At 40.9% G+C, this 15,750-nt stretch overlaps 1 protein-coding gene across 8 annotated transcripts in view; it reads left to right on the top strand.

Annotated features, from left to right (window-relative positions):
• Positions 1 to 6,506, top strand: part of pax2a (paired box 2a) — a 28,394-nt gene extending 21,888 nt beyond the window's left edge. For 3 of the 8 annotated variants that reach the window (XM_035992455.1, XM_035992456.1, XM_035992461.1), the window contains 4 exons: positions 1,598 to 1,813; positions 2,924 to 3,025; positions 4,486 to 4,572; positions 4,793 to 6,506. In XM_035992455.1, the coding sequence (XP_035848348.1) occupies positions 1,598 to 1,813; positions 2,924 to 3,025; positions 4,486 to 4,572; positions 4,793 to 4,914 (527 nt within the window). In that variant the 3' untranslated portion in view covers positions 4,915 to 6,506. Of the gene's footprint in view, positions 1 to 1,597; positions 1,814 to 2,923; positions 3,026 to 4,485; positions 4,573 to 4,773 lie in introns of all 8 variants that reach the window. The other 5 variants (XM_035992458.1, XM_031306158.2, XM_035992459.1 and 2 more) reach the window with 3 other exon arrangements.
• The last annotated feature ends 9,244 nt before the right edge of the window (positions 6,507 to 15,750 follow it).

The following is a 15,750-nucleotide window of genomic DNA, read 5'->3' on the forward strand; positions in this document are numbered from 1 at the left end:
TGAACATGGGTAAAAACTGTAATGCAGCTGATTAAGGTGTAAGTTGAATATAGAGCTTTTCAGCTAACCCCTAAAAGTATTTACTGTATTATCTTTTATTAATGAATGCCTTTATTCTGGGGTGATTGGAGTTATTATGCACTCATATCAACCTCAGGGTAACTTCACTTGTGAAGCTGTTTTAACTTTAAAGACTTTAACAGAGTGCATGTTGGATATAATTAACTGAAGTACAGAACTGAGTGCCAGCCATTTGCAATCATCCCTATATGTGGACCTTGTTTCCAATAAATTCATGACATACTTGTGCAGTGCATGTGACAAACTTTAGGGTCCATCCAATTAAATGCAAAGCCCACTCATTAGAATATGTCTGGTCATTCCAGGGATTCGTGCCAACCATCTTTTTAATGATTTGATCACAAGTTAAACATGTACATTGTTAAACATTGTGCTGTTCCCTCTGTAACAATGCTATTTGTCTCAATAAGATGAAAGTATTCTGTGTAATTGCAGTACCTCGGTTTAAATCCACATTTACAGCTGTCACAAAGACAAAGAGATTTGTAGAACCTGCTTTAGATTTCAATGGGAAAGCAGTCAGTTACGTTCCCTGGCATTAGGTTCATAGGGCTGACAGGGTTGCATCACCCTTTCATAAAACAGCCCTTATCTTAATGAGGAATCGCAACACACAATCCTGTTGTAAAGTAACAATGATGGGGGAAGCAGCTAATGAGGCTATCATGGTGTCGGGAAAGAGCCATCTCTCCCTACAGGCCCCAGTGAACAGAACAGGCTCTGCGGCAGACGTGGAGAGGCCGAAGACAGAGCTCACATTGATTGCATAGGTTCAAGAGGCAGAGCCGGTGAAATGAAAGATGCCAAGACTCATCAGCCAAATTAGATCAAAGTGTAGAGTTTTGAACTGTCTGCGAGTCGATTGTTTGGTTATTTGTGGGAGTGATTTTGTTGTGAGAAAGCAGCCGTGAGATTATGTTGTTTGTTTTCCCCAAAACCTTGGGGAAATTTTTTACGTATTTGAGCTTGATTGATCAGGCGCAATGTGTTGTTGCAACATTTCACTGGTGTATGTTTCCACTTAGTTGAATGAATTACTGCTGGGTGCATATGAGATTATTATTATTATATGCTATGCAAAAAAACAAATCAACTGCTTAAGACTGCTTATCTATTCAGAATTCATACAAAATGTCTGGTCTTGAGTTGGTAAAAGATAGGAAGTAAATGTATAAAAGCAATTGCACTTCTTTTAGTGTTACTCATCCTTTAGGCTTCCTTTAATTCATACCATAAATCTGTTAAGGATTTGGAGTCCCGTCTCTGTTTGATTTATTGCCCTGTGGTAGTGTTCTGCTATAAGCATGACAAATCTACAAACTTCTGCTGTGACACTTTTGATTTGTTTTGCCCTCTGCACTGAAGTTTTCCTTTTGGTTATTTGGGCATTAAGAAAGCTATACATTCATCCCTCCATACATCTGAGTGACTGAAGTGAAGGTATGCTGTATGTGTGGGGTTGCATGTTTACATTATATCTAGTTTTTTTTCTTTTTCTTTTCTTTCTACCTGGCAGACTCTCACCCATCATATCCACCTTCCATGTGTGTAAAGCGAGAGCCCCATGAGGCATCCTTTGCCCCCTTCACCCCCTCCTCTGTTGAAGACTCTACTCTAGCAGACATCTTGTCCCACCAGTCCAGCCTCTCTGTAGATGCCTCTACTCCCAGCTACCCTGCCCATGCCCACGGCCACTGCTACAGCCAGTATGCCAGCCAGCCCTTTATAGCAGGTACAACTTTACCCATAAGGCCCTGTAGCCAGATCAAACCCCAATCAAGCTCACTCTTTTCAGTCGATTTACCTCTGTTTTCATTTTTAATAACTTTTAAATATACACCAAATTAAAGCGTCTGCCTCTCACGTTGCAAAGCCATCAATCCCATCATGCTTTGTGGCCCTTCTGTTATGCATACAGAAGCACTGACTGTTTGCTGCTCATTAACAGTGACTGCTCTCTCCCCCTCTCCACCCTGCTTTTCTCCAGCTCTGACCCCTTGCTCGTCTCTCGGGTTAACAAAAGGCCTCCGGGTCCCTCCAGCCTCGTGACAGGCCCAAGGTCTGAGGGGCCAGAGGAGGCTTAAAGAGGGGGGTGCAGAGGCAGAGGCAGCGACGTAGGGCTGTTTATGTCCCTGTCCTGCGTGCCCCTTCATCCAGCCAGACCCGATACTGCCACTGTTAATTACAGGACTGAATGTGGAGCAGACAGAGCTCTCATTGGCCCGATGCTCCTGTCAGTTTTAAAAGCTGCTTAGGACTTTGGTATATTAATGTTACAGCTCTGTCAGTCTCTGATTGGAGCATTTAATAAAAAACAATTAGTTAGTAACTTTCCTCAAATTAACATGCAAATTACCCTGTGATATAGACTGGTGACTTGCCCAGGATTGCACCTTTCACCCAATGCATGCCCCAACCCCTTGCAACCCCAGACTGGATTAGCAGTTCAGATAGACACCAATGGATAGACAACATGCAACTTCATGTAACATGCTGCAGCATTTTACATGTTTGTGGTCATTTTAAGCATTTGTGAACTATTTTTCCTTAGAATATTGCAAAATGAGCTTTCATACTTTCAAGTAATTAAATGGTGTGATGCATTGTGACAGCTTGTCATTGCTTGGTATTCTCTGTGACTATATGCATCACTTCACTGTGTTTCTTGTTCATGATAAGAATATCATGATTGCAGCATTTAGGAAGAAATTATTTGTACCTATAAAAAAGAAAGCATGTTTTTATGCTTTACCAGCAAGTAAAGCTTTTAAAATATACATTCATTTTCAACTTTTCTGTGTTCAAGCATCCATGTCATAATTTTCCTCCTGTGTGCCTGCAGGTCGAGACATGGCCAGTACCACTTTACCTGGCTACCCGCCTCATGTCCCCCCCACAGGACAAGGCAGCTACCCCACCTCCACACTCGCTGGAATGGTTCCTGGTAGGTGGCACTACTCCCTTTTTACGATGCCATTAATTTGACTTTCACAGGTTTCATTTTCAGCAGGTAGTCCCCTTCAGTTGATCTTGTTGAAGTCACTTTAAGTTAAACAAGTGGTAATGCTTTTCTGTGATGTCTTTAACAGTATGCATGTAACACATACAAAAACACATTTGAGATACTGAAGAAACTTTAAAGCATTGCTCTTGACTCTAAGGATTGAAGCAAGCTTGTTATAGCTTTGTTAGACTGTGGTTAGCGCGTGGTTAGCGTCTGCGGACGAGGACATTAGATGAACTCGATAGGCGATCACCACAATCAGTGGCCGTGTGATAGGACAGTTCCTCTCAGTTACACTCCAGCTCCCAGCGCTCATTACCCTCGCCGTGTCCACACAGCGCACTCTCACCAGCCTCGTCAATAAACACTGCTTTTGCTCCTCTCCTCGCCTCCCCGGACACCCAGGGCTGCAGACCGTATCTCTTTCCCCTCTACTTAACCTGCAGTTCAGGTTCACAGCAAACAGTTAAGGGTCAAAACACAGAGGCGTGGAGGGCCTGTAAATATTTAAATCACTATCTCTCTCAGGGATGAGCTCAAGTTACACGACCAGCAGTGGGGATGCTATAGCTGCCAGCATGTGTAGATCTCTCTTCCAAACAACTGAAAACACAATTCCCTTTATTGCTCTGAGACATGTTCCTTTCACACTGACCAATAATCAAAGCAGGCGTGCAGTATTTACAAGTGAGCTCAGTGTGCACGAGGGTAACATTTTAACACGTACATGGAGGTAAAAGCTGATATCTGAAATTAAGAAAATTACTTATGCATTATTGGTTTATATGCCACTGGAGAGTGCTTATGGATATACTCATACAAGCACACAAGCACAGCTACCTTTTTAATCCAGAGGTTGTAGTTTTTGTCATCTGGTAGTGAAAGATTTAGTGACTGGCCCCAAACACTGCTTAAGCAAAGGCCATTCTTCAGCAGCTTCGTATAAAACCCAGCCTTTATAGTCTCGTAAAAGAAGGAAACCTGTGGACCCACAGCATCGCTCTCTGACATCCCCTCAGCATCCTGTCCTTTCCACCACGACCTGCACAGAGAGGACAAAGAGCGAATGAGAGTCTCAGAGAACCTTATAGGGAGTTTTAAAGTGAAGCATCATCACTTAAAAGCAGTAGGGGGAAAGCACAGAAGTCCTAACTTAAGGAAAGAATAGAGAAAATCCTAAAGACTAACAGAGGATTACAGTAATAAAACAATCAATTGACCTGAAGGGACTGTGGAGACAATCTATACAAGCAGCCAGGATAAACAGCAGAAACATTATTTTGAGACAAGATTGTAATGTAACTTGTGGTAAAGGCAATTTTTATTTTTTACGAAAGCTGTCAGTCATTTCAGTTTGTTAGCTCTTTGCTAATGTTTCTTTTTATTGATTTGTTCTCTAGGAGGGGACTTTTCTGGAAACCCTTACTCTCATCCACAATACACCACTTACAACGAAGCATGGCGGTTCAGCAATCCAGCATTACTAAGTAAGCTACTTTCTCTTATATATCAAAAAGTTTTAAACATACTGTAACATTATTAATAATAATAATAATAATAATAATAATAATAATAATAATAATAAATCTCCTGACTCCATGTATTCTCTGTCTTTGGAGTTTTACACACGTCTTACATGATGTTTGACCTCGTGGTTTCCAACGGCTCGTTCTTCTGTTAACTTTCAGGTTCCCCTTATTATTATAGTGCCGCATCCCGTGGCTCCGCACCTCCCACTGCTGCCACTGCCTACGACCGCCACTAGTTACTATGGAGACCAGTTCAAACTGCAGGGCCAGGGCTTCGGCCTCCACATTGTCCCTGTCTAAGAAACACTGAGGTCAAAGGGAAGCGAGGTGGAATCCTAAAGGAAACCCCGTGATGTTACGTGATGTGGAGGAAGGATCGGCGAGGTTGACGCCGGTGCATCTAGCCCAGCTTCAGCGTCACAAACTTTGGGTCAAAAGGGCCCGCGGGCGTTCAGAACTCACCCATCATGCCCTCAATCTCTCACAGGCCCGAACATTTCCAGAATGACTTTAAGAGATTATATAAATATATATATATATATACATATATATATTATAAAATATAAATTGAAGAAAAACAGTGTGAAGAATACCATGTGGAAAACAATGTTGTGGGTTTTTATTTTTGTTTCTTTGTTGCTGTTGTTGTTGTTGTTATTTTATTCATGGTTCCTCACATTGCTTTTATGTGATGAACTGCAGTATTGTTCTGCTCTAGAGAGATAAGGTCCAGGGGAGATGACAATGGTCCCATAGCTTGATGATGCAGCGACTTGAACCAGTGTTGCTAGGCATCTTTGACACTTAAGGAGATCGTGGCTCCACACTGTAGGGAGGGCTTTACTCTGGTGCTTTGACTACGTCTTCTGCTCCCATTTCTCCTGTCCCACCTACATTATCAGATAAACACAGCATGTCCTACAACGTTTACTGACCCTACATAAACCAATGGCAACATCATACTCCCTGTGGCAAACAATCAGATGTAAAAATGTAAATCATTTTGCAAAGTATTAAAAACATGGTGACCACAAAATGGCCTCGCCAGAATTTTAAATACTTTAAAAAAAAAAATGTTGTCAGTATTTTTTAATGTAAAAAGGTTATCAAAGATTCTTTCAGAGTAGTTGTCACATTTCCCTAATTTCCCAGTAATGTCCACGCATGATCATCCTTTGCTCTTTTTTTGCACTATAACCTCAGCTTTGTTAATTTATTTGGTACATTCACTTAAAATTAATTTTAATGAACCTACCAATTTTAGACATAAGTTGATACTTTATGTTGGAAAGTGTAGGTGTTAAAACACAAAGCAGGCAGACAGACAGACAGACAGACAGACAGAAGACATCTTTTTGTGTAAACATCCTTTTCTGAGTAAAAGCGATGCTTTCGAGTTTCTGAGAAGTTTGTAAGCCATAGCCCTATGGCTACATGAACAAATTCAGTTCTCCTGGGTTATAATCCATTCAGCTACTTAGTCATACCACTAGATGCCTACACAGTTTAGAAAGCTGTACACAGTTGAGCGAACCAACTGTAAATTAGCTTCAACAATTGCCTTACAAATCTGTTTTTTTTATGTAAATTCATGCCTGTTCAACAAAATTAATTGCCTTTGCAAACACATATTCACCTCCCTCCTTGATTTATGTTCTACTCTCCATTGGGACTGAAAAGAAATACTGATTCAGTTTGCTTTTTGGAAAAAAATATTTTGTGAATGTACTTTTACATTTGCCAAAGACTTAGTCTGATATTTAATATTTTATTTACAGTATATGTATGCATAAATAAATCAGTATTATCTTTTAAATAAGTAGTCAACACTGAACATGTATGTCGTAACTCAACAGGCGAACGACATGATGCATATGACTGTAATGAAAAAGGTGAAATTCAATGACTCAATACTCCATCAGTTGCAACAAAATGCTGCTTTGTAGAATGATTTGTGAATAACGTGAAGACAATTCTTCTCTGTAAATATTATCACACACACCATTCCAGGATCATACTAATGTACTGGCTCCCTTTGTAGATATACAGACTGAAAAAAAAAAACATGCATTACATTTGTGTGTTAATGTAATGTTGTGCTATGAGGAAAAGCACAACTACTGTATAACCTGTGGCTACATATACTGTAGTAGCAGGTTTCAGATGCTAACATCACATAGGTTGTCTTTGTCATTTTATTTTGTTTTCATGATAATGTCATGATAATGTTTTATGTCACTATGCAATGAGTTAAATGGCTTTCTGTATCATCTTTTGTTGTTGGGCTCAGATTAAGTAATCCCCATGGAGAACAGCATAAAAGTTAACAAGTAAAAAATCCTCCGGTGTGAAATGTTTTTTTTCTCATTTCACTTTTGCTCCACCAATTCCCTTAAATAAAGATGCGATCAAACTGAAGTCCTTGGCAACAATCAAAGACATTGTCCTGTTTGCTGTTAGTAGATGTTGTGAGCATTATGTTAATCCAAATAACAGTCATCTGTGCCTCCATGTATAGAAACACATCCACACTTATTACCAGTCATCCGTCTCTCCTCCCTCCCTCCATTCTCTCTACCAATACAACTTTAATTCCACACAAGTAAATACATCATCTGGTACAGGGTTAGCTGTTGTTGCTGAGGGCACCGGATAACATAAAAACAGACTGCATTCCTGCTCTTCTGGAGAAGCTATCCTCTACAAATTGCACTTGGGATTTGCCTATTTCTGTCTACGTGTAGCTCAACATATCTGAAAATGAAGCACCAGCGCAGAGTCCAAGCCACCGTCATTCAGGCGGAGTCTTTGCTTTAGGAAGCAGAGCACCTCTGAAGGAATGGGTCTTCTGCTGTTGTAAAGATGATACAGGAGATGTGTCATGGACATAAAAAGGATTTCTGGTGAAAATCTATACGGAAAGCCTTGTGGCCTCAATCATTGTTCTGTTTCAGTTCTGTTCCAATTATTTTTGTGCACATGAGAAATAAATTCTTTTATATGTCAGTCGTTGACTCGGTGTCCCCTCATTATTAACCCCATAAGAAAATGATTCAGAGTTCAAGGTTCCCGGGGAGCGTTCCTGCTGCTGGTATATTGATGTTTGGTTTTATTAACAGTCAGGACTACAGAAGGCACTCATACGGGTTACAGCTCTCAAATATTAAAGACATGATAGATGCAGAGCATGTTGTTTGTGTGTATCAGTGTCTGAAGAAATCATATACATTATGAATCCTGTTGAAATTAGCCTACAATAAAAGGAACAATTGCATTATGTTAACACGTGTGTGTGTGTGTGTGTGTGTGTGTGTGTGTGTGTGTGTGTGTGTGTGTGTGTGAGCGTGTGCAGAACAGAGGGAGAAAGAGAGAAATAAAAAAAAGAAAGGGAGAGAGAAGAGGGAGAAACAAAGAAGCAGGACAGTTGGGAAGGCAGGAAAGCGTTGCCCCGGCTTCTGACTCCAGTATATTTAATGATGCATCGGTTTCATCCTGCCATACCACACTGCTGCTGCCTCACCTCCTCTCTGCACTCTCTACTCTGAAACACACAATTGTTGTAATTCAATTTCCCTGCTTCCTCTGCCTATTGTTTATTTCATGGATCCCCTGTGAAGCATCAAAAGCTGCTGTTTCTGTCAGCCCCCTAACTGTCCTATGTGTTTGTCATTCAGGGCTTGTTAAAAGATAAAACACACATACACACACACACACACACACACTAACACTCCTTCCTCTCCCAGCTGAGAATTCCCAGTGGTAAAATTATTCCATTTAGATGGGAACTTTTTTGTCACTACCCTGTCTAAATTGGCATATCTGGCTCTCTCGTAGAAACCAATAAACTGTGAACCCGGATGCATCCGTCAGTCAAGCTCATCTTTACTTTAGCGGGCCAGATGACAACAACAGGAGAAGAGACACACACCAGCAGAATGGGGCACGCTTATTGGCTCTCATCAGTTAGGCATTACGAAAAGCACCTGTCATCCTCAGGGCTTCTCAAACCCCGCACAGAGAGGCCCTGCCACGGGGGCCAATGGGCCTCGCGCAAGATTTACTCAAACACTTCACCCTCATTGTCAACTTGGCTTGGTGATGCCCTACAGCTAGGCCTCTTTGGCATGATTCATGTCTGTCACTGATAATATATACAGGGAAATAAGCCCATTGTAAAGCTGGTTTGTACACAGTCTGAAGCAATACGTTGCAAAGTTAAAGTTTTATGCAGACATCAACTTATTGCATTGAATTATATATATATATACACACTACTGGTCAAAAGTTTGGGGTCACTTTACATTTTTCATTCCACTCCATTACAGACAGAATACCAGCTGAGATTAGTTGCATTGTTTTTTTTAATCAGGGCAGCAGTTTTCAGATTACATGATGTGCTTACATAATTGCAAAAGGGTTCTCGACTGTTGTAGAAAGAAGTAGCTGATCTTTAATGCAATATCTACATTGCCCATTATCAGCAACCATTCATCCAATGTTCCAAAGGCACATTCTGTTTACTAATCTGATATCATTTTAAAAGGCTAACTGAGAAAACATAAATAAAATTTATTTTTATTTTTTATTTTTTATTCTTTTTTGCTGCTTTGCTTGCTGCAAAGTCTTATGTATCCCTGTACAGTGTCCTTAAGTGCCGAGAAAGGCGCCTTTAAATAAAATGTATTATTATTATTATATATATATATATATATATATATATATATATATATATAAAAAATCCCAAAATGAATACAAATTTGTGTAGCAGAACTTTGATTGCTCTTCTTTCCCAGATTTGTCTTGTAACCCAACCATTGGACTAAACCAAACAGTATATAAAGCAGTTAAAAATAGCTGCACCTGGACGAGCTACAACAGTAAAATGCTGCTAGCATTGATGAATTAATAATAACAATCAATAATGTGATATTGGATCATTTATCAGCCACAGGGGCCTTTTACTTTTGATACTTAAGTACATTTTGCTGATAATTCGTATGTACTTACTTGGAGTACTTGTATTTGTAATGGAGTGTTTCTAAAATGTTGAATACAATTCCCACCAGTGGTCGACAGGGTGTTTCCTATGAACAGAATAAACAGTGACAAAGTACAGTGAAAACACCTAGAATTCAATATATACTGATTTTTCTTTGTGTTAACATCCACGAGATGACCAGAGAGCGAGACTCTGTGAATCTCAAGTTGTGACACGAGCGCGGTATTGTTCAGAGACGAGGAGTGGTGGTGGTCTAGCAGTGACGTCCTGTCATCTGCCTGCATGGGAGCCTGTCATCAGCCTCATCATGTGGCTGTCATAGTTGATGCTGGTGAGGGGAGAGGCCAACCCTGCTGTGTCAATCAACGAGCCCTCATTAGAAGAGGCTTTAATTAGTGGCTGCACGGGTGCAGTATTGTTCACAATGCCGCCTTCGTTAACTCTGTTAATCCCAAATGGATTTGGATTGAGAAGAGGCAGCACTACACAGGCCCAGATGTTTAATGTGAAGCTACTTGTGTTAAAAGTGAAAAGTGAGTTTTTTGTTAAGTTGGTTAGATCTTGAGAAGTGAATATGTCTGGAAGTGTCCCTGAAGATGCAATAGCGTGTTTATCATCATGGTCCAAGGATGAATGGCTTTAAACATTAAAATAAAGGCTTGTGAAAATGTCATGGGGAAATAAATCATCATTTCATACTAAGATTATTTCAGTGTGGCAGGGGGAGTCAGAGAGTTCAAGCCCAGTCTCTGATGATCCCAATCCTGACAGAACGATGATTATGAGGTTATTTTCACTGTCGGCGGGTGAGACCATCCAGGCGACAAGAACATGACTTTGTGATGTTTGTAATGAGTGAGCATTGATTGACTCAACACAGCCTAAAGAGGTTTCCTCCATGTTCAAGCTCAACGGATGCTCGGGCTCTGTGTGTATCTGGTACTGTAGCATAGTTCGCAATTAGAATAATGAACAGCTCAAGAGCTGTCTGGAGAAATGCAGTTGCTGCGTTTCTCAACCCAGGCCTCATCTGCCAACTATATGCTATTATACCATTCCCATCCCAGTTAAATCAGTCAGCAGTGCAAAGCCATTTCCCTTCAGGAGCTAAATTATCGTTTTGAATGGCCATTGTGTGACACATTGTGTAATTATGCACTAAATATGCCTCGCTACCTGATTATGTCACTCTCTGAAAGAGCTGAGGAGCTGTGGGGTGAGAGTTGGTGTTTGTGTGTGCACATCAAGTGGTGAGGAGGGATTTGAAGTTGGGGAGGAAGTGTGTGGGGGTGTAACAAAAGGCCAAAATGTGTAAAATGGGGTAGCACTGACCTGCGTGCCCCCTTCAAGCTGAGAGAGGGTCTTCTGTCTGACAGAAGCTCAGCCTGGGGGTGGGGGTCAATTTGTTTGAGTCCTAACTGTTTTGGTAAAACATCACAACAAGAGCATCCAGCTTTCTGCAACTCCAGTAGGACAGAGCAAGAAGATGAGACAAGGCAAAGAGGGGAGAAAGAAAAGTGGGAGGCCAGAATCACCAACCCCCACCACCTCTGACTGGCTCCCCACACCGCTTCACCCCCCAACACACATACACACACTCTCCAACGCCACCGCCCCCTCCCCTACCCAACACCCAGTCACTGTCAGGCCAAACTCATGATGAATTGCCCTGTCAACAGAATTCATTCAGGGACCAATTAATTCAGCAGAAATGAACTAGAGTCATCAGTCGCTGAAAAACTCAGTGCAAAGAGAGCAAAGTAGCCTCACTTCAGGAAACGAGGAAGCGAGGGAGGGAACGAGGGAGAGAGGGGTGAGTCTAGTGGAGACGAGAGGGCAAGTAAAAGAGAGAGGGAGAAAGAAAAGGAGAGGGAGAGAGAGCGTGGTGGAAGTTAGTCTGACAGAAATTGGTCATTTAATGCTTTAGCGCACTGGAGACAGCCCCTGTCATAGACGAAGGCATGGCAGGGGCTCCCCTGGTATTTTATTTATTAATTATCCTATGCAGCGAGGGGCCTTTAACTGTCTCAGTCCAGCCCCGTCAGCCCGACTCCCTGTCATTTTCTCTCCACAAACAGATCCTTTAACACCACGCTCCAGGTTAATGGAGACAAAGCCAATATCCAACCAACCTTGCCATCTCCCTCAAATACAGTATTCATCTGTACCTTATCCAGGTAATTATGTCTCAGGCGATCTCCTAAATATGTCGTTGGGATGCTAATAAACCACTTTAGAGCTGGCGTGCAGAACACGTCTGACCTTTTCAACTCACTGCTTCCTGATGGCTACGCCTCCCAAGGAGGGCAGCAATTATTTACACCTTATTGGGAACCGCATGTCATTTGGAATAAACACAGTTCTAAATAATTTAATGATGGCTGCATATTATTATTCAGGATATAACAGAGACAAACTCATGCTTATTTCCTCATAATTGGCTGTTGATATGTAACATGATTAAATATGAAATCTTTGTTGATGAAAGAAATGCTTTGCAAAGTAGAGTTACCTATCGGGGGGGGATTTCACTCACAAATATGTGTTACCTTAAATGCTCCATCTCTGTTTCTTTAGCAGTGTCGACAAAATTCAACAGAACCGTGCTTGCCAGAAGCTGTTTTGTTGGCGATGACAAATTAGTACTGTGAAGGGCGATATCAACACCAGCTAATTAAGGTGTCGTGTGATTTTGGGCTCCAGATCAAGAATCTGCTGATTCATCCCACGGGTGATTATGATGTCCATATGGTCAACGTACAGCGTGCTACACAGGGAAACACTATCAGCCCTCTGCAGCGCGGGCTATGCCAAAAGTTTGATCTTGTCTTTTGTGGCAGTGTTGGGTGATGTTCATCAAGGCTCTGAATTATTAACGGCATCTTTTCTGTAAGCCCAGGATCCTCTAGTGGAAAACACGGGATGAGGGGCAGCTGGGAGGCTGCCTGCGACTGGCTGCCCCTCTTCTCTGACATCAGGAAGTGAAATTCAACGCTGTTTCCACTGTCGTTCATTGATGGGCTTGTGTACCTTGGATGCCCCCTTCTTAGTGTCACCTTAGGAATTATCACACCTTATGCAACATAAAGGTAATTTTAGGAAAGGTGTTTTAGTGTTATATATGTGTATTAAAATCTTGACAATCATTAAAACTATAAATATGCCTTAACTGTTATAATCTTACAGTTGTTGTGGTCAAGTGATGAGTAATTACTCCAGGGACTCCAGTGGCTAATAAACTCCATTCTCTCTCTCTCTCTCTCTCTCTCTCTCTCTCTCTCTCTCTCTCTCTCTCAATTCAGTCCTTTACTGTATTGCTAAGCACAGTGAAAATACACCTAATAGACAACACTGGCATACAAGCCAAGTGAACCTGACAAATGGAACAGAAAAGCTAACAGAGAAGAAAGAGGTGCTTAGGCCAACTGTCACAGGTAAAGTGCTTTCCTGATTTCTGTTTACTCACCATGCTTGAAACTTGACTTGTTTTCCTGCAGCTTACTGAAGAGACTCTGTCTGTGAGTCAGCTGGCTGTCAGCGTGTCTCACTGGCAAAAACGATCATTTAGCATCACATTTCAGGTGAAAAAAGTGCACCAACTGCAGGTTTTGAGAGCATGATAGCATGGTCAACTAAAGGTAAAGTATTTTTTCCAATTAACTGAAAAGAATATCATGTTTGGTATTTAAAGAGTGCTGGATTCAACCAGAAGACACCTGCTACTTCAGCTTTAACACAACCTCCTCTGGCTCTCGTCAAACTCCCATTTACTACTGAAATAGACTAAATAGAAAGACTCTTATGTTCTCTGCACATAAGGTGTTATGAATTAGAAGTGTAGAAGGACAGGAGTGAGACCTAAAGAAAGACACTGCATATAAACAGAGAGGAGATGTGCTGTAGAATATAATTAATTAAATGAGACTAATTAGGAACATGAGAGCAGGTGCCAGGCTATGAGCTGACAGGGAAGACAGCGAGACAACATGCCAGTACAAAAAAAAGAAAAGCACAGCCAGCCACACACACACACACACACACACACGTGTGCAAGTGCACAACCAAACACACATACACATATGCACACAAACACACAGCTGCAGTTATGAGGGTGTATCGTGACAGGCACGGGGACAAAACAACTTTCTGCGTTTTGTCATGTGAAACCCCGCAGGAATACTCCTGACAGGAAGCAGAGACCCTGGCACCGTGGGGGTCTCTTGCCTTTGTCTAGCACACATTCTCTTTATTATTTTGTTCTGCAATGGTGGAAAGAAGTTTGCACAAGCCAAAGATTTCTCTCCCCTAATTATTTCAGAACTTGCTCCAGACTGCAAGAAGTGTAAATTCACAGACTGAATTTCTTCCTCTCAGACCTCTTTTAAAGCTCCTCATTCTAGAGCTGCTGCAACAGGGTACGTTCAAAAGGATTCATTTAAATTTGATATGGTAGACAGTTATTGGATATAAATACTTTCAACTAGAATACATTGAATACGTTTCTATAGTTATTTTGCTAATCAAACTGAATGTGGACAAAAGACACAGAAGGCATCTTTTATTTAGAACCTGATGAAGGGGACATTTTTTAAAAGGTCTTTGTATTTATCACTGCGCAGATCAAGACGTTATTTTACATTAACGTAAGCAAACACTGCGAACAGTTTGAGCGAAAAACATCCTTACCCATTTCTTCCTTTTTAACCCTAGCCTTAACCCCTGTGCAAAAGCTAAGTAGATGTGGCAGTAATCTTATTGTTACGTGCCAAAACAATTAAGTTGTATTATTGTTATGAATCTACTGTTTATATAAAATTATACAATAATTTGTGTTTTATCCAACTGAGGATACGACGAAGTAGAGCTGAAACAATTAGTTGATTGACAGAATATCAATCAGCAGCTATTTCAATGAAGAAATTCAAGCTAAAAATGCCAAATATCTGCTTGTGCCAGCTTTTAAAATGTGTTTCTCTGCATTTAATATAATTGTAAATCAAATCTCTTTGGATTTGGAACTTTTGGTTGGACTAAAGAAGACATCACCTTGGACTCATGAAGAAATTGTAATTAGGATTGTTTTACCTATTCTTGAGATTTCATAGACTAAATGATTAATTGATAAAATGCAAAAGATAATCTGTACATTAATTAATAATGAAAATAATATTTATTTGCGGACCAAAGTAAAGTCACAAATGGTGGTGCTAGTTAGAAAGATTACATACTGTAGGACCAGCATTTAGGGTTGTTCATTTTCTTCACCACCATCTTTGTTCCGAGAGAAGAAGTAAAAACACCAACACTATGCAGAGATGAAAAGAAATTGTACTTGCTCTCACTGCCTGGTTGTGACAATGAGGTAAAGCACTTATTTGCACAGTGCCACAAATAAAAATGTCACCTGTCCCTGCCAACTAGAAAAACATGTCAGGATGCTGCTTGGAATTCCTATAATGCAACTTATTGTCAGGTTTAAGTGCGAGCTCCTGCACCACACAGCAAAACAATTTTTTCACAATTTACCCAAGTACAGATTACAAACATGGCATTGGATTAGGGGGATTTAAAAAAACAGAATTTCTTCAAGACGTCCAACTGGAAAGCAATGATTTCTAAAGCTTAACAAAAGGAGAATTCTTCTCTTTTTGATGTTAGAAATAATGATAGCACAAAAGCAGTTGTTTTAGCTTGGGTGAGATAAAGGGGGGGGGGGACCATTGCAACAGGAAGAACATGATGAAACCTCAGACTTTTCTGCCATCAATCACAGCCAAACACCAAGGATCTATACCTAACTTTCTCTCCGTAGAAAACACACAACACAACAGCATTTAGAAGGCTACGTGGTCCTGCAGCCAAGACTCTGCGAAGCGGACAGCTCAATATCTAGCCTTAGTGCGGCTTGTCAATGCAACACCAAACTCAAGACAGAGAGAGATGGGGGGGTTGGTGAGGGGAAGGCTTTTTTAATTATCTGTGGTTGGGTCGGACTGTGCATCATCATTAGAGAGACTAAATAGCAGTGGTCACTGACTCAGGTAGTGGTAAACGGCACAATTAACAAGCTGAGGAGGGAGAACTGTATTCAATTTGAAAGCCTTCTCTCCTAATCCATCTCCAGTGATCAGCAATGC

Source organism: Sander lucioperca, chromosome 15 (assembly GCF_008315115.2).
Source record: "Sander lucioperca isolate FBNREF2018 chromosome 15, SLUC_FBN_1.2, whole genome shotgun sequence".
NCBI lineage: Eukaryota > Metazoa > Chordata > Actinopteri > Perciformes > Percidae > Sander > Sander lucioperca.